Below are 27,687 nucleotides of genomic sequence, written 5' to 3'. Positions count from 1 at the left end.
TCCTCCAAATTAAATGTGCTTCCTCTTTTCATGAATAGATATGAGTTTGTTAATATTGGCTCAAATGGTCCAAAATATACTTGGTCAAACAAGAGGGATGGTTTCAATCTCATTAAAGAACATTTAGATAGAGAGATTGCCAACTTAGCTTGGCTCGAGCTGTTTCCTCGTGCATCCATCACAACCCTCACTCGTGACTCATCTGATCATGCACCAATTTTACTGGACACATCCAATAGACATATCTCTCCCAAGGCCTTTAAATTCGAGGAATTTTGGCTAAGAGACTCATCTATTTTCGGCACTATTAAAAAAGCTTAGGACCATGTTTTCATTGGAACCCCCTATTTGATCCTGTCAAAGAAACTCAAGTATATCAAAAAAAACCCTTCGTGAATGGAACATCAAAAACTTTGGGTACATCCAAACCCAAATAAAAAATCTTTCTGGAATTATTTCCTCAATTCAGGGTCAAGATCTCCTCCACTATCCTTCATCCCTAGAATCAGATCTTCAAGCGAATCTTCATGAACTCCTTCTTAGGGAAGAATCTCTTTGGTGACAAAAATCCAGAGTAACTTCGTTTACTACTACAGATTTAAACACTAAATTTTTTCATGCCTCTACTGTGATCAGACGGAAAAGGATTACTATTGAATGTCTGAAGACGGGTAGGAATCAATGGTCCTCTGATCCATCCATCATCTCTACAACCATCCTGGAGCATTTTCAAAATACTTTCACCTCTTCCAATCCTTCTTCATCTGTCGATATGAATCACCTCTTCCCGCGAAAAATTATTGATGCTGAAAATGACTACCTTTGTCAAATTCCTTCTAATGAATAAATTTTCCTTGCTGTTAAGGATCTTCCCTCCTCAAAAGCACTAGGTCTTGATGGTTTTACGAGGTTTTTTTACAAAAAAATTTAGGAAATTATTAAATCTGATGTTTTGGCTACTGTCAAAAACTTCTTCATTCATGAGAAACTCTTAAAAGAGTTCAATCATACCAATGTAGTTTTGATTCCCAAGGTGGAAAATCCAAATGATATAAATCAATTTAGACCTATCAGTTTGTCTAATGTTTGCTATAAAATTATAGCAAAAATCATTACCAATAGGCTTAAAGCTATTTTGCCAAGCATCATTTCCCCTTATCAATCTACTTTCTTGCCAAACAGACTCATTTAAGAAAAAAGATCTTGGCTCAAGAGATTTTCCATCTCATGAAAAGAAAAGAACCAGAACTTGTTCTGTGACTATAAAAATTGACATAGCTAAAACTTTTGATTCTATGGAATGATCATTCATTCTGGACGTTCTTCATCATTTTGGCTTCAATCATAAATGGATCCAATGGATTAAAGAATGAATTTCTATTGTTTCCTACTCAATTATCATCAATGGGTCCCCACATGGTTACTTTCAACCCTCGAGAGGTTTAAGGCAGGGAGATCCACTGTCTCCCTTTCCTTTTCATTCTTGGTACTGAAGTGCTCTCTAGACTCATCATTCTTAAGGAAAACCTTGGTTGTCTCAGAGGCATAGAACTGTCAAGAGAGGGGCCCTCCATATCCCACTTGCTCTTTGCTGATGATCTATTCCTTTTTTATACGGCCAATTCTCATACTGCCCAAGCCTTTGCAGATTGTATTTCCACTTATAATTCATGGTCAGGGCAAAATATCAACCATAAGAAATCATCTCTCCATTTCAGTGCTAACATCTGTCTTGATTCCATCAATGTTGTTAAAAGCTTCTTCGACTTTAGAACTTCACCTCCAAACTCCAAATATTTGGGTATGCCCCACACTAATGGTGTTGATAAAAAGAAATTCCTCTCCGACCTCATCGACAAAATCAAAACCAAACTTCAAGGTTGGAAGACAAAAATTCTTTCACAGGCTTCAAAAACTATTATCATTAGATCAGTGGCAAGCTCGCTACCCTCTTATGTCATGTCCACCTTTCTCTTCTCAAAGGAAATGGCAAGGAAAATTGATACTCTGCTAAGAAAGTTTTGGTGGGGTTATGAAGACAACCAAAAAAAGAAGTTTACCCCAAAATCATGGAATTCGATTTATCTACCCAAATCCATGGGTGGTCTTGGCTTGAAACAAACTGTCATATTCAACTCTGCCCTCATCTCCAAACTAGCATGGACTTTCATCAATGGATCCACCAGTCTTTGGAAAGAAGTTCTTTCAAAGAAATACTTAAGATCAAACTCTTTCCTAGAGGTAGCCCCCAAGTCATTGGATTCAAGGTTCTGGAGAAGTCTTTTAAAACAAAGGGATTTCCTAAAATCTAGTTTTTGTTATCAGATCAATAATTGAGCAACCACAAGAGTATGGATTGATCCTTGGATTCCCACCCTATCAACCAATACCCCTCAACCACATCCCACTAACAATATTGTTGATCATTCCATGACTGTTTCGGAACTCATCTTAGAAGAGCCAAGGCGTTGGAATATCCTCCTCCTGAATACCCTCTTCTCAGAAAATACCATTAGAGAAATCCAAAAAATTCCCTTAGCCAACCATAATTTCCAGCATATTTTCGATAAGATCAATTGGGTCCATCATGTTTCTGGAAAATTCTCTGTCAAATCAGCTTATGCAGCCTTGGTTAATCAGATTGGCTTTCCTCCTACCAGTAACTTGCCCATCAATTGGAAATCCCTCTAGAAGATGAAAATTCAGGATAGACTAAAATTGTTCTTTTGGAAAATTAGTCATAATATCCTCCAAACAAAAACCAAGATCAGTAATGTAATTCCTCTTGATGAAGATCAAATTCGATACCCCTATGTAAAACTGAACCTAAAGATCTCCCTCCTATCTTTCTCAATTGCATTTTCTCTAGAGTAATATAGAGACATTCTAAGTGGCCGATTGATACCTCTATTTTTGCAAGTCAACCAATATCCAATTGGATCAACATAATCATTAATCCCGCTATCACCCTAAAAATCCCTAAAGAAGAGAAACATGACTTCCAGATTTTTGCAACCGTGGCAATGGATCATATTTGGTTCATAAGGAATAAGCTTGAACATGATTTTGCAAATCCCTCAATTTATGTGTATGTAGAAACTTTGCTTAAATCTTTTGAACAGCACTCAAGAGCATGGGCAGAACGAGATAACCAGATTGAGGAATATGAAGAAAGACAACCTGATGGATATCATCTCATCACATTCGATGTTGCCACGAGAAAGGAAGGTTCTATTCTTGCAGCTCTTTGTTGGGAAGACAATGGGGAGTTAATATTTGCAAAAACTAATCTCATTAGCAAGGTAAGCTCAAATGTTGGAGAAGCATTTGCAGCTTTAATGGCTATTAAAGAAGCAGAAAAATTGAAACTTGAAAAAATAATCTTAGAAGGCGATTTAAAAGTCACTATCCAAGCAATCTCCAATGCCTCGGCAACTCAAGAATGGATTATGAGCGCAATTATCAATGACATCAAACACAACCTCGAGTCATTCAAAGAATGGAAGGCGAGAAAAATTCATCGATTTCAAAATCGATGCGCGCATAACTTAGCGCAATGGGCAGCGGCAACGCAAGCCTTTGGCAATATCCCCCAAATCCAAATTCCACCATCTCTTTTAGTAGGCCAAGCGCCCCGCCCAGGTCTACCAGAAAGCATATAAAAGAAAAATAAAAAGAATTTTGCTACGTACTACATAATTACTGTACAATCCACTAATGTGGCGCATTCCACGTCAACATTAAAAAAACAAAAAAAATAAAAGGAAAACACAGATCAAGAGAGGGAGATTAAACTCAAGCAGCTGAAACCAAAAATCGAGATTCACATTTTTTTGCAGTTTCGTTCAAACCAAAGATTGAGGGAGATTCACTCGCGCAGTTCTAGTTCCTCTGAAAATACAAGCATGCTGCCTCTGAAGTCTGAACACCAAACTCTCCAAAAGTCCCAACAGTTCAGGCTAGGTTCAAATAATACAAGCATGCTGCATCCCAACACCAACCTTTACTAGCAATCACTAATCTGCTGCTGCTTCTTCTTCTTCTTTTTAATCGTGAGTGTCCAAGCTAGTTTGCACGCATTTCGATTTATTTTATGGGATCCTGAAGTTAAACACCAAGTAAATCTCCAATGACTCTAAAGGGACTCGAACTAATGTATTGAGTAACAAACTCAATACCGGACTAGTTGAGCTACCCCTCAGGTTACCAATATGCTTCTTTACAGCAATGTATAACAACATATCTCTAGCACCTCTTCCCCTCCCCCACCACACGGAAGACAAAAAAAATATCAATTTTGCTATTAAACCACTTTTTTTTGGAAACAAATATTAAATATACGTATTTTAATATCACAATTTACAAAATACGTTAACCATCATATTCCATTGACTTGATCCATATATCAAAACCATTTAGGGTGGAAAAATAAAGTGATCAGTTGCGTCATATACATATTTTAATTATAAATAGATTACGTAAAAGTAAATTTATAAAATGATATAATTTGATGAGGTGAGTTAAATTATGAAATTATTTTTATCATAAAATAGATCTAAAGAATTATATAAAGTCATGTTAATTTATAAGTTTATTTTTATATAATTTCTTTATATATATATATATATATATTACTTGTATATAATATATGGTGTAAACTCAAGACCAACCTGGCTATCTAGCTAGCTATGACCCTATATACATACGTGTGTTTGTGTGGAACAATTAATATTATTATGTCAAAGACAAATTTCCATATCTCAACCATAAAAGAAACAAGGACATCCTGCCGACTGCCGACACAATGTCAATTACAACCGCCATGAATATTATGATCATGAGGCCATGCTGCCATGCATTGACAAGCCATGTATTAATTTAGGAAGTTACATTTGCTCTTGCCCTCCTTGTTTCATGAGCTCTCAATATATTGAAAACATGTAATGCATATGCATGGTAAGAAAACATACGCATGCATGCACATGTCGTGTATTTAAATTTCAACATCCTGAAGTAGGCATGCAGCAGTACTGCTGGCTGGCTAGCTAAGCTAGCTAATTTACATGATAATTTTCATGGCTTGTACGCTAGAGCCACCGCTAGAGTTCTCATTAGTGTATTTTATGTTTTTTTTTTTTACATACATTTTTTAACATTTTAAAAAAATAAAAAGAAATTTATAATATTATTAAAAAATATTTACTTAATCACAAAATTAAAATTAAAATTAAAATTCCAGCGAAACGCCAACAGGAAAACTAATATTGTTCTTTTCATGAAAAATGAGAAATTGGCAGGAGTTAAGGAGATGTTTAGATTCGAAGATGACTTGAGATGAGCTGAGATGAGTTGAGATAGATTGTGAATAGTAATGAGATGAGTTATGAATAGTAATGAGATTTATGAATTAAAGTTGCTGAATAGTAATAAATAGTAATAAAATGAATTGAGATGAATTGAGATGAGTTGAGATAACTTACGAATCCAAACAAGTCCTTAAATGTTTTGGCCTCCAAGCTACTTGAGAGTTGAGAAAAGTCTTCAACACTCTTGATTAATGTTTCTATGGGGTCAAAAACGTGAAGTGGGGCCTCGTCACCATGATGCAGATATCAAGATCAAGCTAGCAAAACCCAAAACATCTACGTGTGTTATATATATATATATATATATATTAGGGTTAGTCAATTAAGAAACATTCAAATAGTCCGTCTTGGACTTTTCTCAAGTACTAATTTGGATCGAGGAAGCAAGGCATCATGATGTATTAATCCTAGCTAGCTAGCTAGGTAGGCAGGCATGCATGCATGCATATGATTTCTCATACAATTTCTCCATTTTCACGTCATGAACAAGGTTTAAAGCATGCATGCAACGCCGCTACCTAGTACTGCATGTACGTGCATGTCAGTTGAAATTAATCACATTAGATCACATGCATGCATACATACTCCCTTCATGAAGGTTTTCTCAAGTTGTATTTGCTCTCACTGTGTACGTACGTTACCTAAAAAGAATAAAATATAAATAATTATATCTATTGATTCTTATTGCCTTGACTTTTTGATATAATTAATAATTTCACGTTATATTAAAGCAAATCTCTTGAATTATGAATCTATACTATATTCTATTTAATTAAATATTTTATATAATTAATCTATTTATTAAGAGGATTTTTTGTCCACACATGAAGAAAAAATATTAAGAATATAATATAATTAATTAAATTCATATATTTCCATCAATTTAAATTTTTAAGATAAGTTGTGATTTCATATAATATCAGAATAGATCAGATCTTTAATTTGAATCCTAACTCTACACTCTATCTTATTAAATTAAATATTTTACGTGATGATCTCACTCATTAAGAGAGAGTATGGCCCACACATGAGAGATAAATGTTAAAAATATAATACAAATAATTAAAATTATATATTCCCACCCGTTTAAAGTGTTAGAGAAATGAGTAATTTCACAGTAAAGTTGTTTTATAAAAATGCTTTGCATATAACAAATCCATCATCAGTGTATGAATTCACTCATATGCTAGATCACTTGTTTAACCATAAAAGATAGAGGCCAGGCTTGATCATGATTAATGGTACTGCAGCATGCTGGAGAGAAATTGGGAGATGGCCTGCCCGGTGAATTCAGATTAGAAAATATTAAAGAGTTCCGCTGCATATAATTATTTTTGTATATTTCTTACTACTCTACTAATACATTGGACAAAAAAAGTATTTTATATTAAAAAATAACGCAACAAATCATTTTAGTGTAGTGCACAAAAAAATATGCAAAAATAACTAGTTGGCACATAGAATTTTTGAAATACTAGTAAACTACTACATATGGCTTGGTTTGTTTACAAATTATCTCATCTCATATTATCTCTTATAATCATTATAATTTTCTCAAACTCTCACACAAAATATAATAAACAATTCAATTTTTTCAAATCTCAAAATAAAAATAATATTAAAAAAATTTGACTATTTTAGTTAAGATGTTTTATCAAGTTTTGGAAAAGAAGATAGAATAAGTTAAATAAAAATATTATCAAGTTTAAAATTATTTAAATATAAATTTTTAATATAATTCTTATTTTAAAATTTAAAAAAATTATAATGTTTTGTATTTTATTTAAGAGTTTGAAAAAATTGTAATTATTAGGTAATGATTAAATAAAAAAATTAAAAATTAAAAAATTAAAAAATATTTTATATTTAATGATGTTTGGACAAGAAATATATGAGAATAACTGTGTTGTCAAACAGATCCTAAACTAGTTTTTTGTTATATTAATGACAAATCGATAAATTCATTCATATTATAAGCTAGAGTATCACCCCCATCAATATTTCAAAAATATTTTATAATTTAGTAATATTAAGTAGAAATCTTAGGTGTATAAATCTCACTTAAATCTTTCATAAAAAATAGGTCCCATCATAAAAATCGAATTCGTTTATACTTTTTCATGGTGCAGTCAATTTTTTTTTACAAAAAATACTTAAAAATTTGTATATTTAATAGTCGTACAAATTATTATTATTTTTTGTTTATATCATATCGATCGAAACTTGAAACTACAATTTCAAATTTTAAAATTTAAAATTTAAAATAAAAGTCAAACTCTAAAATTTACTGTATAATTAGCCCGATATATTTTTACCTTTGCTGCAGTAGATTTGTAAGTGGGCTAGGTCAAGAGTTAGGGAGGATGTTGGAAGTGGAGCCCACAAAAGATACGGTCTTGGTTCGGAGCGAGGACCGGGCCGGTCAATGCGGCAGAGGGTACTTTTCACAGCAATCTCTCCCACGCGCTTTACGATCAACCCGCCATCTCCTAATGCATAGACCCCGATTTTAATCCCAACCCGGAAAACTTACAACCGTGCGATATATGCGCGTGAAATAGAAGCGTGTGCTCGCTAGGGCAGGAGGTGTTGCATGTAGGGGAAGCAGTACCCCGCAATTCGTGCGGTTCGCTTTCTTTAAGAGAAACGATGCACCGACTCACTGCCATATCACGTGCGCACGTGATTCCTTAAATCTTACTGGTTTTATTTTATTTTTAACCTTTGCTGTTGATAGATAATACTTTTTAATAAATGGCTAAATGATTAGAGCACTCAATTTGGATTTTGACTACGACAGCCGCCCTTGTCGGTGAAAAGACAGTTTTGTACACACATATCATGATATGAATTATTCCTTGTCAAGTTCAAAATATTTGTGCTTCCTTACAATTTTTCATCCTTTTATTTTAGTTAAAAACACATATTGAGACTTCGTTTGGATCATAAAATACTCTCAACTCATCTCAACTTATCATTATAATTTTTTTAAATTTCAATACAAAATATAATAAATAATTTAATTTTTTCAAATCCTAAAATAATAATAATATTAAAAAATAATATTCTAACAATATTTTATTATCTCAACTCAACTCACTTCAACATCTAAACTCACCCTGAGTTTTGGGTGGTAATTCTCTCTCAAGTGAGAAAAATGTTTGTAATTAATATTGCATTTAGGTAGTGAAATATTTTTAAATATACAATAAATAATAATAAATAATAAATAAATAATAAATAATAGTAATATATTTTGAAATATTTTCCGTACTATGTTATACTGATTGTTTTTAGATGGAGTTGAGTTCATAGCAATAAGTTATTATATTCTTTAGTTGGGATGTAAAGTAATTATAAAAATCTTTAAAGCCATTTTTTATCGGAATCCAAAAAATATTAAAAAAAAAAGATAAAGAAGTTATAATTTTTTATTTTCGTGTTGATCAACAGTTACCCAAGAAAATGATGAAATATTATGATTTTTGTAGGTTTGAAATGATTAAGTACACATGAACACAATGAATTTAAAAGATGAAGGTGAAATTTGTTGAGGATGAGAATGTTGAAGGAGCATGCCATAAAAAGAAACTGTTCATATATGACTTGACCTAGATGCATGTATAGATAGATAGTAGGACAATTTTGGTTTTCTATTTGACTTAATTACGAAGATAGGTTAAAAGGAGCAGAAGAGTGCTCAAATGGTTATTCCTTTTCTGTTTTTTTTACTAAAACTGGTACGAAAATTATTATGATTACCCTTAATTAGTTCGTCCTTACAAAACTGACATAATAAGAATATCATATTCCTTTAAAATATTAATCCAAATCTAAAGATCAGGATCCCACCCTACCTCTTTTGACTGGTAAAGATTCTGTACGTGCCTTGCCAATTGTCTTTGTTATCCTTCATCTGCTCAAGCTATTAGAAAAAATATTAGGATTTGTTTGGCAATCTCCATGTTTAATTACTACACAACACAAAACAAAAGAGGAAATGATCTTGAATCTAAGGTCTTGCGGTTATATTTGTGAAAAAGATAAATGATATTTGCCGTTATATAGTACATAAACGTATAATTTATTTGAGAAAAGTGTAAAATTTGTAAAATTTGTAGGAGTATGTATTTTTTTTTTTTAATAAGCAGTTCATGATGAAGTATCTTTATTTGTTCTGAAAGTGAAACTATGCTTCATTAAAAGAAGCATGTGGAACCAACTTCATCTACCCAAGCTTTAATTCAGCAGCAAACGGGATTGTAATTAGAAGGAATTGCTAGTAATGGTTCGTATCGTAAAATTTTTGTATAAAAGGATAAATTATATCAGAAAAATTATAAAATAATCAATTTTTATTGCGATCTATTTTTTTTTTTTTTATAAAAGACTTGCGCAATAATGTCATGTCTAAAGTTTGTTATACCCAAGGTTATTCTAAAACATTAATATGCTTATATATAACCTCCTATCCCACACATTTTGAGAATTTTATAAATTATTTTCATGGTTTTAGCATTAACTTCCAAAAGATAAACATGATAATATATATGAACTCTAAAATATTTATTATATATAGAAAACAAAATTATTGATCAATAAAAATGGTAAGAAATAGTCACAAAAAGATTATATAAAAATAATTTTATAAATTGACGTGATTTTATGTGATTTGTTAAATCTATTTTATAATAAAATTAATTTTATATAAATATGATAAAATATATAAAATTATATTAATTTATAAAATTATTTTTATATAATCTATTTATAATAAAGTATTTCTTAAATGACAATGGATCCAAAACAAATAATAAATATAAACACAACTTTTGAAAAAGTGCTTTTGAAACTAAAACAGTGAGTAGCCTACTCTACCAAACTGACTGTGGAGGAACTCGGGCCTGACCTTTCTCTTCTTCGTCCCAACAAGCTTTATACAATGCACGATACAGAAGAATCTAGTCAGAGAAACACCAAGTACCAAAACCAAACACTGCTCCCAGCTGCTGAAGTGAGAAAAAGGGCAGAAACGTGATTTTGGGTTATCATAAGCAACAGTCTTTATTTTTGGTTTATTTATTTATTATTTTATTATGCCCTCACTTCCACCGTAGTGCTTTGCAAGAGACAGAAAGCGGATACAAGCTGTCCCCACAGTATTTTCATGGTTTAATTAATTACTAGTTATAACATTCATCCCTCCCTCTTTATCTTATACTCTTCACTCTTTACCTTCCTCTGTCAAGATCGGCAAACCTGTTTACTCGGGACAAACGAAAAGGAATAGTAGAGAGAGAAGAGGGAGGGGAGGTGGGGAAGCCAGCCAAAAACAAACGCAGCAGAGAGAGATGAAAGGATATTCTATATGGTGGTTAAGCGTCGCAGAGTTGCAAAAGAAGATAAAAATTGAGTTCAGTTAGAAGTAGCGGTGTTTCTGAGGTTGAGAGGGGAACTCAAAAGGGTCCAAGTGTGTGCAAGTGAAAGAGGAAAAAAGAAAAGTCATATATACTAGAGAGAGAGAGAGAGAGAGAGAGATGGTGGGCTCAGGAGCATCAGATAGGAGCAAAGAAGCTGTTGGGATGATGGCCCTTCATGAGGCCCTCAGAAGCGTCTGCCTCAACTCAGACTGGACTTACTCTGTCTTCTGGACCATCCGTCCTCGCCCGTATGTCTTTCTCTGTCTCCGTCTCTGTCTCTCTGTATTATGCTTTTATCTGAACTGCTTCCTTAAAATCGGTCTCTCTTCTTTTTATTGCAGAAGAGTCAGAGGGGGTAATGGGTGCAAGGTTGGAGACGACAACGGTAGTCTGTAAGTATGGTTTGCCTTCACCTCTCAGTTTGGTTGCTGAGAAAGCAGAGGATTTAGTAAACCGATAGTATTTTCAAACACTATGTTCAGCTTAGCGGTATAATTTGCAATTCTTTGTTTCCTTTGCTCAGCGACAAGGCAGAGCATTACCGTCTTCATTGCAAGAAAAGAGTGGAAAAAAGAGTGAAATCGGAAGATGTTTATTTTGTTTGTATTTTAGTTTTTGTGATTGATGATTATTGATAGTTATCTAGTAAGTTTTCATTTGCACGATATGCTCTTCAGTAATTTCAACTGGATGTAATTTTTGTCTGTCAAAATCTTGTGAAGAATGTTGATGTGGGAAGATGGGTTTTGTCGAGTAAGAGTTGGCGATTGTTTAGAAGAGATTGATGGTGGCGAAGATCCTGTCAGAAGATCCTTCAGCAAGATGTCCATTCAGTTATATAATTATGGAGAAGGGTGGGTACTGGGTAGGTGTTTTTTTGTGTTGTGGTTTCGATCCTCTCTCCCCCTTCTCTCTCTTCTGTCTCTCTCTCGTCTCTTAACCAAAATCTTGAGGTAACACGGAAAGTAGAGAGATGTAAAAGGTGAAGAGTCTTCTTATCATATGGGGGGGCCTGATTGGGTGATATTGATTCCAACAGGTTGATGGGGAAAGTTGCATCTGATAAGTGTCATAAATGGGTCTTCAAAGAACCGACTGAATGCGAACCAAATATCTCCAACTACTGGCAGAGTTCTTTTGATGCTGTATGGGAACTCAACGCACAAAAACACCCATTATTTTTTCTTCTTCGTCCAATTCTAGATTAAGTTTCAGATATATTAATTATTCTTTTATGTTCTGGTCTACTATTGGTTGGATCGTACCATCTTAATGATTGACGGTAACCTTCCTATTTTTGGTGCCATTTAATGCAGCTTCCTCCAGAATGGACTGATCAATTCGAGTCAGGAATTCAGGTCAGAAAAGAAACTGTTATTTCACTGTTTCCAGTCTCACTTTTTTTTTTTCCCTCTCTTTTTGTTTTTTTTTTTTCCAATGACTTGAGACTTTTGTGCTCCTTGATTCAACTCCATGATCAGACAATAGCTGTCATTCAAGCTGGCCATGGCCTTCTACAGTTGGGTTCTTGCAAGATTGTGAGTTTTTTTTTTTTGTCTTTATCTTCTCATTCAGAAGCTACGATTATAAATTTGGTTGATTTTCAAACAGTAATTTTTTGGACTAAATAAATGATCAGTTTTACATATGTTTGATCAAACTGAGAGATAAATGTCTAATAACAGATACCTGAAGATCTCCATTTCGTGCTAAGAATGAGGCATACCTTTGAATCTCTAGGCTATCAGTCTGGGTTCTACCTCTCCCAGCTCTTTTCTTCAAACGGGAACCCTTCCTCTTCTTCCTCACTACCTTCAAAGCAATCACCCCTTCCAATCCGACCTCCTACTCCGCTCTTCAACTGGGGCCAAAGGCCACTTCCGTCCGCAACTTCTATGCTTTCTTCACCCAATTTTCCAAACTCGACCAGACTTGGATTTCCACAAGCCAAAGATGAGACCCACATGTTTCTTCTACCTCATTCATCTGAAACCCGTATGGAAGATATGGTGGGAGAGCACGAAAACGACATCAAGTGGCCAAACGGGCTGTCTTTCTTCAATGCTCTTACTGGACGTACTGATGATGCCAAGCTGTTGTTTAACCCGGACAGCTTAGGAAACAAACCCGACCACAATCACCACCCTCTCATCCTTGAAGGAAAGAATTCAAACCCGAATTCAGATGCCTTAAATATGCATAATGGTAGTGGAGCAAACCCCAATGAATTCTTGAGCTTGGACAGCCATCCGGAGAGTGCAAGAAAGATGGAAAACAAATTCAAGAGGAGCTTTACATTGCCGGCTAGAATGGCTTCATCCTCTTCTTCAACTTCTATTGATCACCAGCAACACCAACCTGTGGAGTATAGGAATCCTGAAGGGGGCATGTATTCAGATGTCATGGAGACCTTCTTGGAGTGAATTGAAAAGACTTGTATTAGAGGGAAAAACGATGACATTTTAGCTTTTGTGTTCCTTTGCTGCTCATGTTCTCGTGCCTGTTGTACGTTTTTATTCTCTTTATATTCTGCGTTCCTTTTTTCCATTACTATGACTACTTGTGATCATTTGTTGCAGTTCATCGGAACATAAATTTTCCTTGAAATTCTCTGAATACTGCAAAGATTCAAAAGAATACAGTACTAGTAACTTGCCCTGTTTAGCGCAATAGTCAATTTCCAGGACGAAAGCTATCTTTTTATTGGCTAATTAAATGTTAAAACCATCTCCGAATCAAGGGCCATATATAGTCGATCAAGAACATCGTTTCCGTATTCACATTTCTTGAGTAATTCCATTCCATGATCAGCGATTAAATCCCAGGAATACGACCTGACCTGCCCCTGCCAGGATTGGATTAAACTTGCCCTGCTTGCCTGTGGATGTAGCATCTAGTAGACGTGGGTAAACATGCTTACCGTGCATGCATATGCTGAAACGCTTTCTTCAAGTGGATATGGAATCCCACGTCTGAAGATCATTCCCCCCCTTGAGTCCTTTTCTTGATCCGTATCATGTGCTAGTAGCGTCCACGCACAGAAAGGGTGCCAATAAAAGATACACCATGCATGACTTCACCGTTCGATGGCAATTACTTCAAACTTCCATATATAAAAGGCATAGCTACATGATGATTTGGATTCAAAAATATTGTTAACTTTGGCTAATTAAGTCAGTTCGAGATTGAAATCCTGCTGTAGCTAACCAGTGGGTTTATGGATTTAGTCCACTATTCCAATTTCCAATTGTTAAATGGTCACTTATTTCAAAATTTTAAATGGACAAGAAAGACATGTATTAATTTATTCAAGAATCATGCTACAGTTCTTGCAGCGGGAGCTCCCGCCGCTGGGTTTAGAATGTAATTTTTTATGTGTATTTTTTTAATTTATTTTTTATATAGATTTATTTTTTATACTTTTAAATATTTTTAAAAAATAAAATAAATTTAAAATATTATTAAAAAATACTTTCTTAATCAGAAAGTAAAAAATATTATTAAAAAATATTTCTTTAATCACGAAGTAGAATAAAAATTTATTCTACTTTGTGATTAAAGAAGTATTTTTTTAATAATATTATAATTTCTATTTTATTTTTTTAAAATATTTAAAATTATTAAAAATATCTATATAAAAAAGAACTAAAAAATACACATAAAAAAACACTAGAGTTGGGGCTCCCAACGGGTCATCTAGCATTTTCCATTTATTCAATTTATATTCTGACACAAAATAGTTCAAACTCACATCTCGCACTCGTATTTGAACGATCACATGCACAAAAGCACATAAATTTATTTTTGGGTTCTCCATCACTGGAAATATTCTCTCATTCCCAAGGTTGTCAGCAATTTTTAAATTATCGGTAACATCAGTTTGAGAAAAAAAATTTATCTTATTATTATAATTTATTTAAATTTTTATATAAAATATAACAAATAATTTAATTTTTTTAAATTTTTAAATAATAATAATATTAAAAAATAAGATTTTAATAATATTTTATTTAACTTTTATTTAAAATTATGATCTCATTATTAATTGACATGATATTATTGACATGAGGGATATCTATTGTAAAAGTTGGCATGATTAGAGAGATATCGAGTGACTTTACATCAGCATATAGTATATCTTCTAATATTTCAGTAGGCAGCTCCTCTGTTTGATGTCAAATGTTTTACATCAGCAAAGGAAAGGTTGAAGGTTGAAACTCTGAGATCAATATACCTGTTGATTGTCAAGTAGTACTTTTGGTATATATTCCATAGGCCAAGGCATGCAGGCTTGCATGGCATTCTGGAAACTCGCTGATCTATCGCTGTGAGCTGCCCAAAGTGTACATACACAGTTCCAACTTCCAAAGAATCATTCGAGCAATCATATTGATCGGGCCTAGGCTTTTCCAATTCCTCACTAAATGCATGATTGATCATTTCCAGTCGTGATCATCACACACACACACACACATATGTAGTGAATGATTCAATGGAAACAACTAAATATCCACATGATATTCCGGCATAGGGGATATTGAAATATTGGAAGCTGGCCTCTAAAAAGTTTTTATTGTCAGGTAATTCCCCACTAGTACTTGAGGCTTGCATGCATCATCGGCATAATTGAAACCAGGCCCACTGGTTTCATTTGAAGGGGGTGAAAAAGAAGGAAGAGGTTTTGTATATGCTACAACTCTTTATTACCAAAATACAAAGAATTGTCTAAAAAATCTTGGTTTCAAAACATGAGCAACCGTATGCACAAATTTATAAAACTATATAGACTGTTACTTGTCGAAATAATTACGTACCCTTTTATGTGGCTTAGCTTTTACTCGGTACGTAGTATATTATGAAGTGCATTTTGCAATTAACACTTATAATTAACCATGCATGCACGCTCTATCTGTAAACACAATGAGGAAAAGTTCTGGCTAGATTCCTTGTTAGTTGGTTAGAATTAAAGTTCAAAAGCTGATACTTTGCTTATACATGTGCTAAGTTCAAATAGATCTAGAGGAAAGGAAGAGAATGAGGTAGACAAAAAGGATAAAACAATTGCGCACTTCTGCTTTTGTAAAAGAAAAACCCGACATACCACAATCATCTTCCTCCAAAGCAACCGCAGTTACAGCAATCACGTTAGTTTACAACCCTTTACAGATGCTCTTGGGTACTTAGTGATTTTAATAATGATGTAAAAAACTAAAACAAAAATCATTAACACGCCAATTAATGACGTCCAATCTCCTCTCGGATCTCGGAAGTACTTTTGTTTCTCACATCAGTTTCAAAACCAAGCAAACCAAATCACTATGCCTAGCGACATGATACTAAAAACCAAACTAATTACAAGACAAGCTTGAAATGGGTAAGTTATTGATCTAACTCCATATTTCCTTGTAACACATGATCTTTCCTCGACGGTTCCATGGCATGGCATTGTTTGCATGCCGAGACGATCCACCAGAAGAATCTCGCGAAATGCCACAAGCTTGCTCCTTTCCTCTCCTCGGCTTGTTTCTTTGGTCGTAATTTCTTCCCCACCATCTCCATCTTCTTTCTACGCGAAGGCTCGCGAGTCAAAATGGGTACAGGCACTGTAATATATTGCCACCTTTGAGAAGACTGGACATATACTTGAGATGAAAGAGCTTTATTGCCAGCTTGGTATCCATTATGATCTCTAACCAAAGTACTTGCTTTGGATGCAACTTTGTTCTGATACAACAATCTTCTCTCAGAATTATCACTCGCGCTTGTCCTTGGACTACTGCTGCTGCTATTCGTGCTATTACTTCTCGACGACCTCAGCGAGTCCTTGCTGCTAATGCTGCTTGCTCGGCTCGTTGTACGAGAGCTGTCGATGATGATATTGGCTGCTGATTGAATAGGAAAAGCATGTGGTAAGAGCCGGCCATTGAAGAACAAATAGTCAGCAGGAGAGTTTTTGAAGGGATCGGTAGAGGGTGAGTCCGGTGTAACAGAACCAAACTCGAAGTCGGAGTCTTGGTCTTCAGCCCCAGGAGTGCTCGGAAACGAGAACCTTTCACCGGAGATACTTCTTTTCCGGCGATTCTCCATGGAGTACTTTGAGGGTTTGGTCTGCATGGGTGATGAGCATGGTTTTATAGATGAAGACATCATCTGAGGCTCAAATGAAGTAAAAGGTGGTAGTGTTGGGAATGCTTGCTTTTTTGTAGGGGGATACGTGGGGTGATCTGGACACTTGGTTTGGAAAGTTTGATGAACCTGGTGGTGCAAATCATCAAGTCATATTTGCCAACTCGACCTCAATTTTAACACATGACCGGATGACGATCATGGTGTTGTAATTATAAGCTTAGTGTGTGGGATGTTGGAAACAAGTGGTTGCTCAATGATGCAGCCGATCGAGGTACATCTTTCCCGGTCAAACTTAAACCCCACGTTGTAGAAATGGGCCACCATGAGTCTATCCAAACAGTTCCAATATGGCCAAGTTCTTTAATTTTTGTATTTGTTTTTATTTTTATTTTTCCCCCGCAGAGAGTCTTGGTATATTTGAGTTGGTGAATATAATGAATGCCATAATGCATGTACTAGAAATTTGCATTGATTTATCTTTATTTGTACGAGTCTGTTTATATAAAAGGCTGTCATATCAGCTAGCATAAAACGTATACGTTTTAATTTATTTTAATTTTATGGATTTCATAATAAGTGGTATGTTTAGGTGTTGACATGATATAAGTAACAAAAATCTTGTTTTAATTTGTTTGGATGTTAAACTATCTCAACTTATTTTAATTTATTATTATAATTTTTTCAAATTTCAATACAAAATATAATAAACAATTCAACTTTTTTAAATCCTAAAATAATAATAATAATAATAAATAATATTCTAACAATATTTTATCATCTTAACTCAATTCAACTCAACTCATTTCAACATTCAAACACAACTTTAAATGTGCAAGTGTGGCCAAAGATCTGTATCCTGAGTGATATAATCCGCAACCTCGTTTAAAACACAATCTCTAAATAAATAAATAAAAAAGTGCAAGTGTGGTAGACTACCGCTATTTCTCCTATTCCGGACCCATCTTTTATTTTTGTCCACTTGCTTTTGTTTTATTGAAGGGCACAGCCTCCAAAAAATACTCATCCATATAAAAGCAAATAAAAGTTTTTTAATCCAAATACTCGTTCATACACACATATATATATATATATATATATATATATAGAGAGAGAGAGAGAAGCAACTCAAGTAATTAATAGCAATATTGAGCCGTTTGGCTTTCACAAAATAAAGCAATGGTGGGAGCAGCATATATATAGCTTTCTTGGTCGTGTTGTGGAAGCAAAGGCTCTGTAATGACTAATTAAAATTGAGCAAAAGTTTATTTAATACGATGAGAAGCTTTTGATAAGTGCACAATAGGAGACAAAGCAGCCGTAAGAAAAGTCGTTTGGTCTCCATTTGGGTTTTGGTAGAGGACCCATGGGCGGGGCCCAGTTGAGCTCTCTGGAGCCACCTGTCTCCCAGATTTTGTCCTCTTTTCTTTCCCCCAACCAATTAAGCATTTCATTCATTTCGTAATCTCATTCTCCCCTCGGGTGACACTCCAATTATGCAACTTTGCTGTTTCCATAATTAAAAAATACCAACTTATTTAAATCCTATTTTATTTTAATCATTTATAACGAAAATTCTCCTCTCTCTCTCTCTCTCTTCTCAAACTCTATTTAGATATACACTACACGTGTCACGTGTGAATAAAAATTATTACAACTCGTGTGGATTAGAAGTCACTAAAAATAGAGATCAACATCATATTTTTTAGTTTAAACTCGAGCGCTTAAACTTTCATCCTAAGCACAATTACAATTACAATCCTAAGGAGCAAATTTGAGTCTATCTATGGTTGAGATTAATTGACTCGGTGGATGCGAGACACACTCGCACACGTCTCATGTGTCTTGTTATGAGACATGTCCCACATCCAACATATCCAATTTCAATAAAAACTAAATCCAAACTAAGTTACGTTTGGATATTGAGCTCAATTCAGCTTTTTATGAATAGTAATGAATTTAATAGTAGAAGGAGTTATGTGAGATCCATCTAAATTTAGTTTAAAGTGTATTTAGATGTTAAGATGAGCTTTGTACTTTTTATAAGAAGTTGAAAAAAGTTTTGGGTCTCACCTGTAAGAAAATTTTGAATTAAGATGAATTTAATAATTTAAAAATTAGATATTTAAATATTAAATTTAATTTAAAATTAAATTGAATTCAACTGAACTCAATTGAATTTTACAACTAAACGTAGCCTAAATCTCATTGTGATATAAAGCATTACAATTTACATCGATTTAGCCCGCATCCTACTACACACACATGAAGGCCCATAAATTAAGGTTACGACTTACTAAGTTACATTTGTGGGCCTTCTTTACAAGCTTAGTTTTGACATGTTGGGCCTTTCTGGGCTTGGGATTACTTTATCAAGGCCCCAGCCCTTTATCAAGATTTGACTTCGGCTTTACTTACCACCATTGTTTGCCTCCTAGCTTTTGTTTATCTATTAATTATGTCAAAAAATAATAATAATAATAATAAAAAAGATAATGATTGATATTGGGGAAAAGTTTATATTATTTTACCGTATAAATGGTAGACAAGTCACAAGTTTGGGGGAAGGGGTTTGGAGGAACGCGTTTCGGTTACTGCAGAGAACGCGACATTGGCACTGAGGAAGGAAACACTGTGGGCGTGTCAACAGGACTCCAATCCTCATCTCTTACACATATCACACCTGTCCCGATCTCCACTTCACCTCTCTCTCCTCTCTCTCTCTCTCTCTCTCTCTCTCTCGCGTTTCTTCGCTCTCTGTGTATTATCATCTACGCTTATAAGAAGCAGCTCTGCGGGAACAGAAACCATGACTGGCAGAGAGATCCTCCTCAAGATGAAGGTACGTTTACTCAATTTCTTCGCACTTACTTTCGTGGGTTTCAATCTATTTTTCACATTTCTTCTTTTGCTGCTTGTACGATCTGCTTAATTTGCTATAATTTCCCCTTCAGATTGGTGTGATGATATAGATCTATCGATATATATATATATATATATATATATTATATGGGGTTGACCACGATCCATTTCTCGTGGAAATTGAGTTGTCACGAAAGTAGCTTCTAGGAAACGTTGAATATAATCATCCAACGTTGAATAGAGAGTCGGGTTTCGAATTGTGATCATGCTATCGGATCGAGTGGCTCCATTCAGTTGCACAGCAGTTTGAAGTTTATTTACATCAGCTAGTCTAGGGATCTTGAAGGCCAGTTATCAAATTAATGGCGTCGAGTGGGTTCTTTTATTTCGATCCAACGTCAACTTTTCGAAATTGTCGATAAATTTTTATTTAAGAATTTCACATTCAAGTATATGCAAACCATAACAGCACTCTTCAACTTCAATCAGACATCAAATTGCATTAAGCAAACAAACCAACTATGGATATCTGGTTTAGTGTTATACATGTCTAATATTTAGTAAATCTTCTCGGTTTGCTTGTTTCTTTCTTTCATTTCACGAGGTTCAGTAAAACAGATCCTGTCAAAGGAAATGTTTATATGATGTAATTGAAAGTAACAAAGAAAAATGTATTTTGGGGAACCGATACCATAAATTGACAGGATGTTTCTCCACCTTTAGTTTTCTGAACTTTTTGTATCTTTGGCCTCTTGCTAACTAGGTGTATCTGTTAATTATATGTACCCTGTTAGATCGCGCCTTGCTGCCCATTAATAAAATTGTCATACGTATCCCAAAAATAGAGGATGTTTCTGCCAGTCCAGCGTTATCACTATTGCTGAGATATGTTAATATGTGAAGTTATAACTTAGATGTTGTTCATCAACAAGTTACAATGTTGTTATTTATTTCATCAAGAAATTCCGTGTAGGGAAATTTTTGAGGGTGCGGTGCATGGGACTGGAGTTTACTCTGCAGGGGTGGGTCCGAATGGCCCTCCCTGCCTTGGAGAGGTTCCCCGACACACACAAAAAAAAAAAAATTATTTCAACCCCCTTTGGTTTTGAGTTTGGAAGAGGTCGAGTATTCTCCTTTGGAATAACCATTGTGAATAATTTATTGCAGGAAAAAGTAGGGTTAGGTTCGTCAGATCCTGACTCTGGAAAAGGGAAGAGCAAGATGTCAAAGAACATAACCCATGGCTTTCACCTGGTAAAGGGAAAATCACATCATCCCATGGAAGATTATGTCGTTGCGCAGTTTAAGCAAGTTGATGACCATGAGCTTGGTCTATTTGCAATCTTTGATGGCCATTTGAGCCATGATGTTCCGAATTATCTGAGGTCTCATTTGTTTGAGAATATTTTAAAGGAGGTAGATTCAATTGCAATCCTTATTTCTTTCTTATATAATTCGGAAATGGTAGAACATATATAATTATCTTTCATTTTTGTTTTCCTTTCCTCCAAGTAGCCTGACTTCTGGACAGAAACAGAGAAAGCAATCAGGAAAGCTTATCGCATAACTGATGACAAAATTTTGGAGAAAGCAGTTGATTTTGGTAAAGGTGGTTCTACTGCAGTTACAGCAATATTGATTAATGGCCAGAAGTTGGTGGTAGCTAATGTTGGGGATTCTCGAGCTGTTATCTGTAAGAATGGTGTTGCCAAACAACTATCGATTGATCATGAGCCAAGCATGGAAAGGGAGAGCATTGAGGAGAGAGGTGGTTTTGTGTCGAACTTTCCTGGTAACCCGATTTCTGAAAATGCAAACTTATATTGATCTGAAATGAAATTCCATCCATATGCCACATGAAAATCACCATGTATCTTGTACCATTTTAAAAATAGTTATTTTCCCCCTTCACCTTTAATAAAGTTCTCATGGTGCAATTTATAGAATAATGAAGATTATATTTAACGATTCACACTTTCTGTGGTGTCCTAGGGTCCCATTTGGCAATTGGAGTTGGGATTCACATGTTAGACACACTGGCTTGGGTGTGAGCAATCTAGCTAACTGTGATCTTTCTTTTGTTATCATCGAAAACTTATGGAAGACTATAAAGTTGGGTGGCTCTCTGAGCAATGTTAAATGTCTGCACTGTTCTGATCTTTGCTTTTAGCAACATCAGCTATCCTTACTTAGATCATTACCGGTTCCAATGATATTACTGTCTCTAGCAATTTTCTACTCATCACTATGTTTTCTTCTCATATATTGCGATATCAAGATTAGAACCCTAATGATTTCAGGGGATGTTCCACGAGTTGATGGGCAATTGGCAGTGGCAAGGGCATTTGGTGACAAGAGCTTAAAGAAACACTTGAGTTCAGAACCCCATATCACGGTGGAGCCTATAGATGATGAAACGGAGTTTATTATCCTAGCAAGTGACGGATTATGGAAGGTTAGTCTTATTTGAATTTGTGATCTTGGTATTTCATATTTGTACAAGTACTACCGTTCCACGGAATGCAAGGCGCAGAAATGGTGAAAATCAGAAGCAAATTAACTCGTTTCACCAGAATTCTTTTTTTTTTCCTCCCTATTTTATATGATGGTTTCTTTTTGAGTTGACTAAAATTTGTTGTTCAATCTGTTCTAGGTAATGTCGAACCAAGAAGCAGCAGATTGCATCCGGGAAATAAAGGATGCTCGGTCAGCAGCAAAGCTCCTTACTGAAGAGGCACTTAATCGGAAGAGCTCGGATGATATTTCATGCATAGTCGTAAGATTTCGGTGATTTTAAGGATTGTTCCGCTCTCATGTTTGTTTAAAATCTGTTTTTAAGTGATGTATAAACACTCCCATCTTGTGCCATAATATTGTTGTTTTGGTTTGGATCAATTTCATATGCGTGAGCGAATCGCCAGAGAACTGCCCAATTTACCAGTTCTGGAAATAATAGTATCTTTCCTTTTTTGTGGTTCTTTTAGGGAAAAATACTATTGGAGCCCGCTCAATGTTACAGCTCAATTATTTTGATTTTTTAAGTAATTATTAATAAAATTGTATAATTTTTTTAATAATTAACGATATTAAAAATTTAATTTTTTTACTTAAGTAATTATTAATAAAATTAGATATTTTTTTTAATAATTAAAGATATTACAAAATTGTTAAAAAATGAAAGTAAGAAAGAAAAAATAGACTAGGGTTACTGACCCGCTAACAGTCCTTTTCTTGGGGAGGGGATTGCAGTTTGCGCTTAAAAAATAAAATTGGAATAAGAAGGAAAGTAAATAAAAAGGAAAGAAAAAACATTAAAAATGTCTTGCGGAAAAGCAATATGGGGAAATCAGCAAAATCAGTCGTGATGATGAATGGGCTAAACAGTGAAGGCTCTGTAAAGTTGTCAGTGCTTCCCGAAGTAGACATATATGGATGTACTGCATCTAATAAAGTGATAATGAAATCCTATCATTACTTTAGGAATCAGAATAAATGACCTACACTTGTTGTGGCCAGTCTCTAGATATTGATAGGAGAAAAACTTCTAACCGGTTAGACTGTTCAAGATCTACAAACGGCCATCAATTATTTGCTGTCAAAGAGTGGAGCTCTTGAGCAACACCTCATCGACCTCTGTGAAGCCTTCGTAGTATTACAACAATATCAGATAAAACTCAACCTAAAAAAATGTGTATTTAGAGTGAGCTCTAGAAAGTTCTTAGGCTTCATGATTTTCGAACGGGAAAAGTTAACCCAAAGAAAGTGGAGGTCATACTCCCCATGGCCCCACCTCGAAACGTCAATGAAGTGCAAAAACTCGCCGGCCAAGTAGCGGCTTTTAACAAATTCGTATCAAGGTCTACTGACAAGTGGCTGCCGTTTTTCAAAACATTATGAAACACAAAAACATGGGATGTCGAGTGGGATCAAGCATTCGAGACCCTCAAAAGATATCTCACCAATCCTTTACTACTCAGCCAACCCAGATATAGGGAGATCTTAATTTTGTATTTGTTAGTCTTCCCGTATGCGATTTCCTCGGCCCAAGTATGAGATGAAGGGGGGATCCAAAAACTCGTATATTACACCAGCCTGGCGTACCGAGGAGCAGAGGCAGATATCCACGCATGGATTAACTCGCCTTCACCTTAGTAGTAACCATCCGACGACTCCTCCCATACTTCCAAGCTTACCCAGTGAGGGTTCTGACTGAAACCCCCTAGAGAAGATCTTACAAAGACTAGATGTCTCGAGGCGCCTGATGAACTGGATAGTGGAGCTAAGCGAGTTCAACATCGAATATGTACCCTGAAATATTGTTAAATGACAAGTATTGGTAGATTTTGTTGCAAAATTCACAGGCTTCCAAGAAGAAGTCGAACATGCACCTCTAGTGAAACCCTTGCAGGACTACATTAACGGCTTGTCCTACCGGGCTGGAGGGGGAGTAAGGGTGCTTATTGTTACAAATACAAGCGAAGAGCATGATTATGCTATTAAGTTGGCATTTAAAACCACCAACAACGAGGCAGAGTACGAGACGCTGTTATCTGGTTTGGCGATCGCCAGAACTTTGAGCGCTAAAGAGATAGATGTGTGGGCCGATTCTCAAGTAGTGGTCAACCAAGTACGGGAAGAGTTCGCTATGAAGAGCAAAGAATTGAAGAACCACATAGCACTGATAGAAGGCAAGCACGCCCACTTCAAATACTTTCAGATCCAACAAGTGTTGAGTGCCAAGAACTAAAAGGCGGACAAGTTGGCACGAGCAGCATTCGGGCAAGAAGATTCTCCTATGCCAGAACAAACAGTGGTCAGGACTGTTGAAATACCCGTCGTAGAAATTGAAGTCATAGAGATAAAACCAGAAGCCCCAGAGTGGACATTGGACATAATCAAATATATAGACACCAATGAGCTACCCGATAATAGATGGAAGCTAGAAAGATTAGGAATAGAGCAGTACGCTACACCTTACTTGACAGAGTTCTGTATAAGAGAGGTTACTCCATGCCTCTCGTAAGGTGCGTCTCATTCGAAAAAGTCGTGTTGGTAGAGGTACATGAGGGGATCTACGGTGACCACGCCGGGGAAAAGGTGTTGGTAGGCAAAGTGATGAGGGCGATGTACTACTGGCCTCGTGCCCTCTAAGATGCCAAAGAATACATTTAGAAGTGTAGGAAATGTCAAGAGTACTTCAAAGTACCTCATTGCCTGCTAGAGGAGTTGACCTGGTAGGCCCCCTCCCTCTAGGCAAAAAGGGAGTAAAATTTGTGGTGGTGGAGTAGACTACTTCACTAAGTGGGTAGAGGTTGAAGCATTGGTAACAATCACGACAAGCAATATCACCCGATTCTTGTGGAAGACGGTCGTCTGTAGATTCGACATCCCCTGCATCATCATATCGAATAACGGAAAGCAGCTCGACTTTGACCACTACCGAGACTAGTGTCAGGACCAGGGAATCAAATTACGATACTCGTCTCCAGGACATCCATGGTCCAATAGGCAAGTTGAAGCAACCAATAAGAAGCTGATGGAGATTTTCAAGAAGAAACTCGACAACATGCACCTAGGCAGAAGAACTCTCCGGTGTATTGTGGGCATAAAGGATCACAATGAGAACCCTGATTGAAGATACTCCTACACTCTCACCTAGGAATATGAGGCGATGCCACCCGTCGAGGTTGGGATCCTTACCTACAGGGTGCAACATTTCGAGCAAAGCTCTAAAGACGAGCGATTAGAAAAGTAGCTTGACTTGCTTGAGGAAGTCAGGCTTAAAGCATAAATAAGGAAGACGATCAATAAGAGGAGAGTCGAACGATGTTTTAACAAGCGGGTATGACCATAAGTGTTCAAGATAGGCGACATGGTGCTAAAGCAAACATAGACGACTACCCAAGACGAAGGAAAACTGATTCCTATTGGGAGGGCCCCTACGTGGTTACTACCAACAACCGTCCGGGCTTCTACTGGCTCCGAAACTCTTAAGAGAACGAGCCGCTTCACCCCTGGAACACCGAGCATCTGAGAAAATTTTATTGTTGAAAAGTGTAAAACATGTAAGTAATATTACCATGGCCAACAATGTAAACTCTATTAATGAAAGTATGGTTTTCCAGGAATGAATTGTGTCTCGCCTCGAAACACTCTCCCCAGTTATTTCTCAATTCCCTTCTCCAAGAACGTAATCTTCATCGCTGACAATTTACCTTTGTTGTGATATCAACTGGCGGGAGCGGGTCCAGTCTCAAACTACCCTACAACTTACTGTGAAGAATCGGAGAGATTGACATAGCTGGAGCCCCTGGGGCAGCACGATAAGGTTTTTTAGAGCCATGAGAATGATAAAACAGAGTAAGGAAAAGCAATAAATATGCGTTAGAAATGAAGAAAAGATAGCTCAGGAATGCAACGGATTCTGGATAGGAAAACGATGGCAAGGAATGCGAGTAGGTGCCAAATGATGAAGGTATTGAGATTTAAATAGGCACTAGAGACGGTTGAGATACAAAATTGTGGGAGCACACGCACCCCACGAGGCCAACGAGACAAGCACAAATCCCGCAGTGCATACTGTACAATGTGACGTGAAGAGAAAGAGCCGTATGACACCATCAATGCTAGGAGAACTGAACTGACACAATCGAGTGCCAAATCCAACTGTCAGTAGACGTTTCGCTAAAGTCGGGAGAGGAACTGTTACCTGACACCATCAATGCTAGGAAAACTGAACAGACACAATCAAGTGCCAAATCCAACTGTTAGGGGATGTGCCACTAGTGTCGGGAGAGGAACCGTTGCCTAACACCATTAATGATGAAAAAGCCCTACAGGTACAATCAAGTACCAAGAGCCTAAGATGTGCCACAGAGTCAGGAAAAGTAATAACCGCCCATCTCAAAGGCGTGAAAGTTCAATAGACACAGCCACACGAAAATAAGAGCAAGAAGACAAAGGAAAGAATAAATTCCCACATGACTAGTCCGATAGGAATTGAAGAGGTAACTGTAAGGGGATCTTCCCTCCTGTAGGCCCGAGTAACAAGCCCACGAGGGACCTTGGGAAAAGGGTAGGAATAGCCCAACCCGGCCTAACGACCCTCATTTGAGAAAAGTCATTGGGCCTCTGCGGAGAACTTAGCCCGTAAGCAAAACCAACCCGTGAGGCATGAAGCAACCCTCATGTGGGAAATGCGAATGATAGGGACATATGGGACTTGTCGCCCTGACACACCCCCAGTAATATCTAGACGTTGAGAACCTATACAGGTAGGTAGGCGAGAGATGCGGAGAACTCTCGATCTCCTAGCAGAAGGTATGGAGAGACTCAACAATGATCACTCACAGGCTAAAGTCTAGTCAGGGAGTCACGCCGCCTTAATGGCGCTACTCCTCGGGCTCTATGCCGTATTAATGGTGCCACCCCAGAAGCCATGCTGCATTAAAATATTTTGACCAAACAACAGTCGTAGTGATATGAGCCCCCTAAGGCAAGATACGAGATGTCCCCACCAAAAAATCTCGTATAAAAGCTAACCCCCAGGTACGAAGAACTCTCTCTAAGCTCTCGGACTCTCGCACAAATTATGAAAGAGATATACTGACTTAAGCAACGGAGACTCCCCAACCTCCCCACAGCTCCTCTTTTCTCTATTATCTTGAAGTGTGCATGCATTATGGTCCAGGCCCGAGTTACTGGAACTAGCTCAAAGGCGTACGAAACACGTAGATGAGAATATACAAAGCAATATATATACATAATGCGTGTTTATATATATATAGATAGAGAGAGAGAGAGAGAGAGAGAGAGAGAGAGAGAGAGAGAGAGAGAGAGAGAGAGAGAGAGAGAGAGAGAGAGAGAGAGAGAGATTGAGGTACCTGAACATCGGTGGGTTGGAAATAGATGAA

General features: G+C 36.2%; 3 protein-coding genes across 3 annotated transcripts; 2 read left to right on the top strand and 1 right to left on the bottom strand.

Annotated features, from left to right (window-relative positions):
- Positions 1-10,577: 10,577 nt before the first annotated feature.
- On the top strand, positions 10,578-13,366 carry LOC109013236 (protein RICE SALT SENSITIVE 3-like). Its single transcript, XM_018995263.2, has 7 exons — positions 10,578-11,034; positions 11,128-11,178; positions 11,509-11,640; positions 11,826-11,931; positions 12,103-12,144; positions 12,268-12,324; positions 12,472-13,366. The coding sequence occupies exons 1-7, from the start codon at positions 10,904-10,906 to the stop codon at positions 13,207-13,209; spliced, it is 1,257 nt and encodes a 418-aa protein (XP_018850808.1). The 5' UTR covers positions 10,578-10,903; the 3' UTR covers positions 13,210-13,366.
- Positions 13,367-15,856: 2,490 nt separating this feature from the next.
- Positions 15,857-16,885, bottom strand: LOC109010693. The gene has a single exon (XM_018991593.2). The coding sequence runs from the start codon at positions 16,871-16,873 to the stop codon at positions 16,166-16,168; it is 708 nt and encodes a 235-aa protein (XP_018847138.2). The 5' UTR covers positions 16,874-16,885; the 3' UTR covers positions 15,857-16,165.
- A 2,582-nt stretch (positions 16,886-19,467) lies between these two features.
- On the top strand, positions 19,468-22,752 carry LOC109013230 (probable protein phosphatase 2C 39). The gene is made up of 5 exons (XM_018995249.1): positions 19,468-19,754; positions 20,942-21,190; positions 21,290-21,566; positions 22,075-22,229; positions 22,428-22,752. The coding sequence occupies exons 1-5, from the start codon at positions 19,722-19,724 to the stop codon at positions 22,563-22,565; spliced, it is 852 nt and encodes a 283-aa protein (XP_018850794.1). The 5' UTR covers positions 19,468-19,721; the 3' UTR covers positions 22,566-22,752.
- Positions 22,753-27,687: the final 4,935 nt, after the last annotated feature.

Source organism: Juglans regia, chromosome 2 (assembly GCF_001411555.2).
Source record: "Juglans regia cultivar Chandler chromosome 2, Walnut 2.0, whole genome shotgun sequence".
Lineage (NCBI taxonomy): Eukaryota > Viridiplantae > Streptophyta > Magnoliopsida > Fagales > Juglandaceae > Juglans > Juglans regia.
This window is presented reverse-complemented; position numbering and strand designations above follow the sequence as displayed.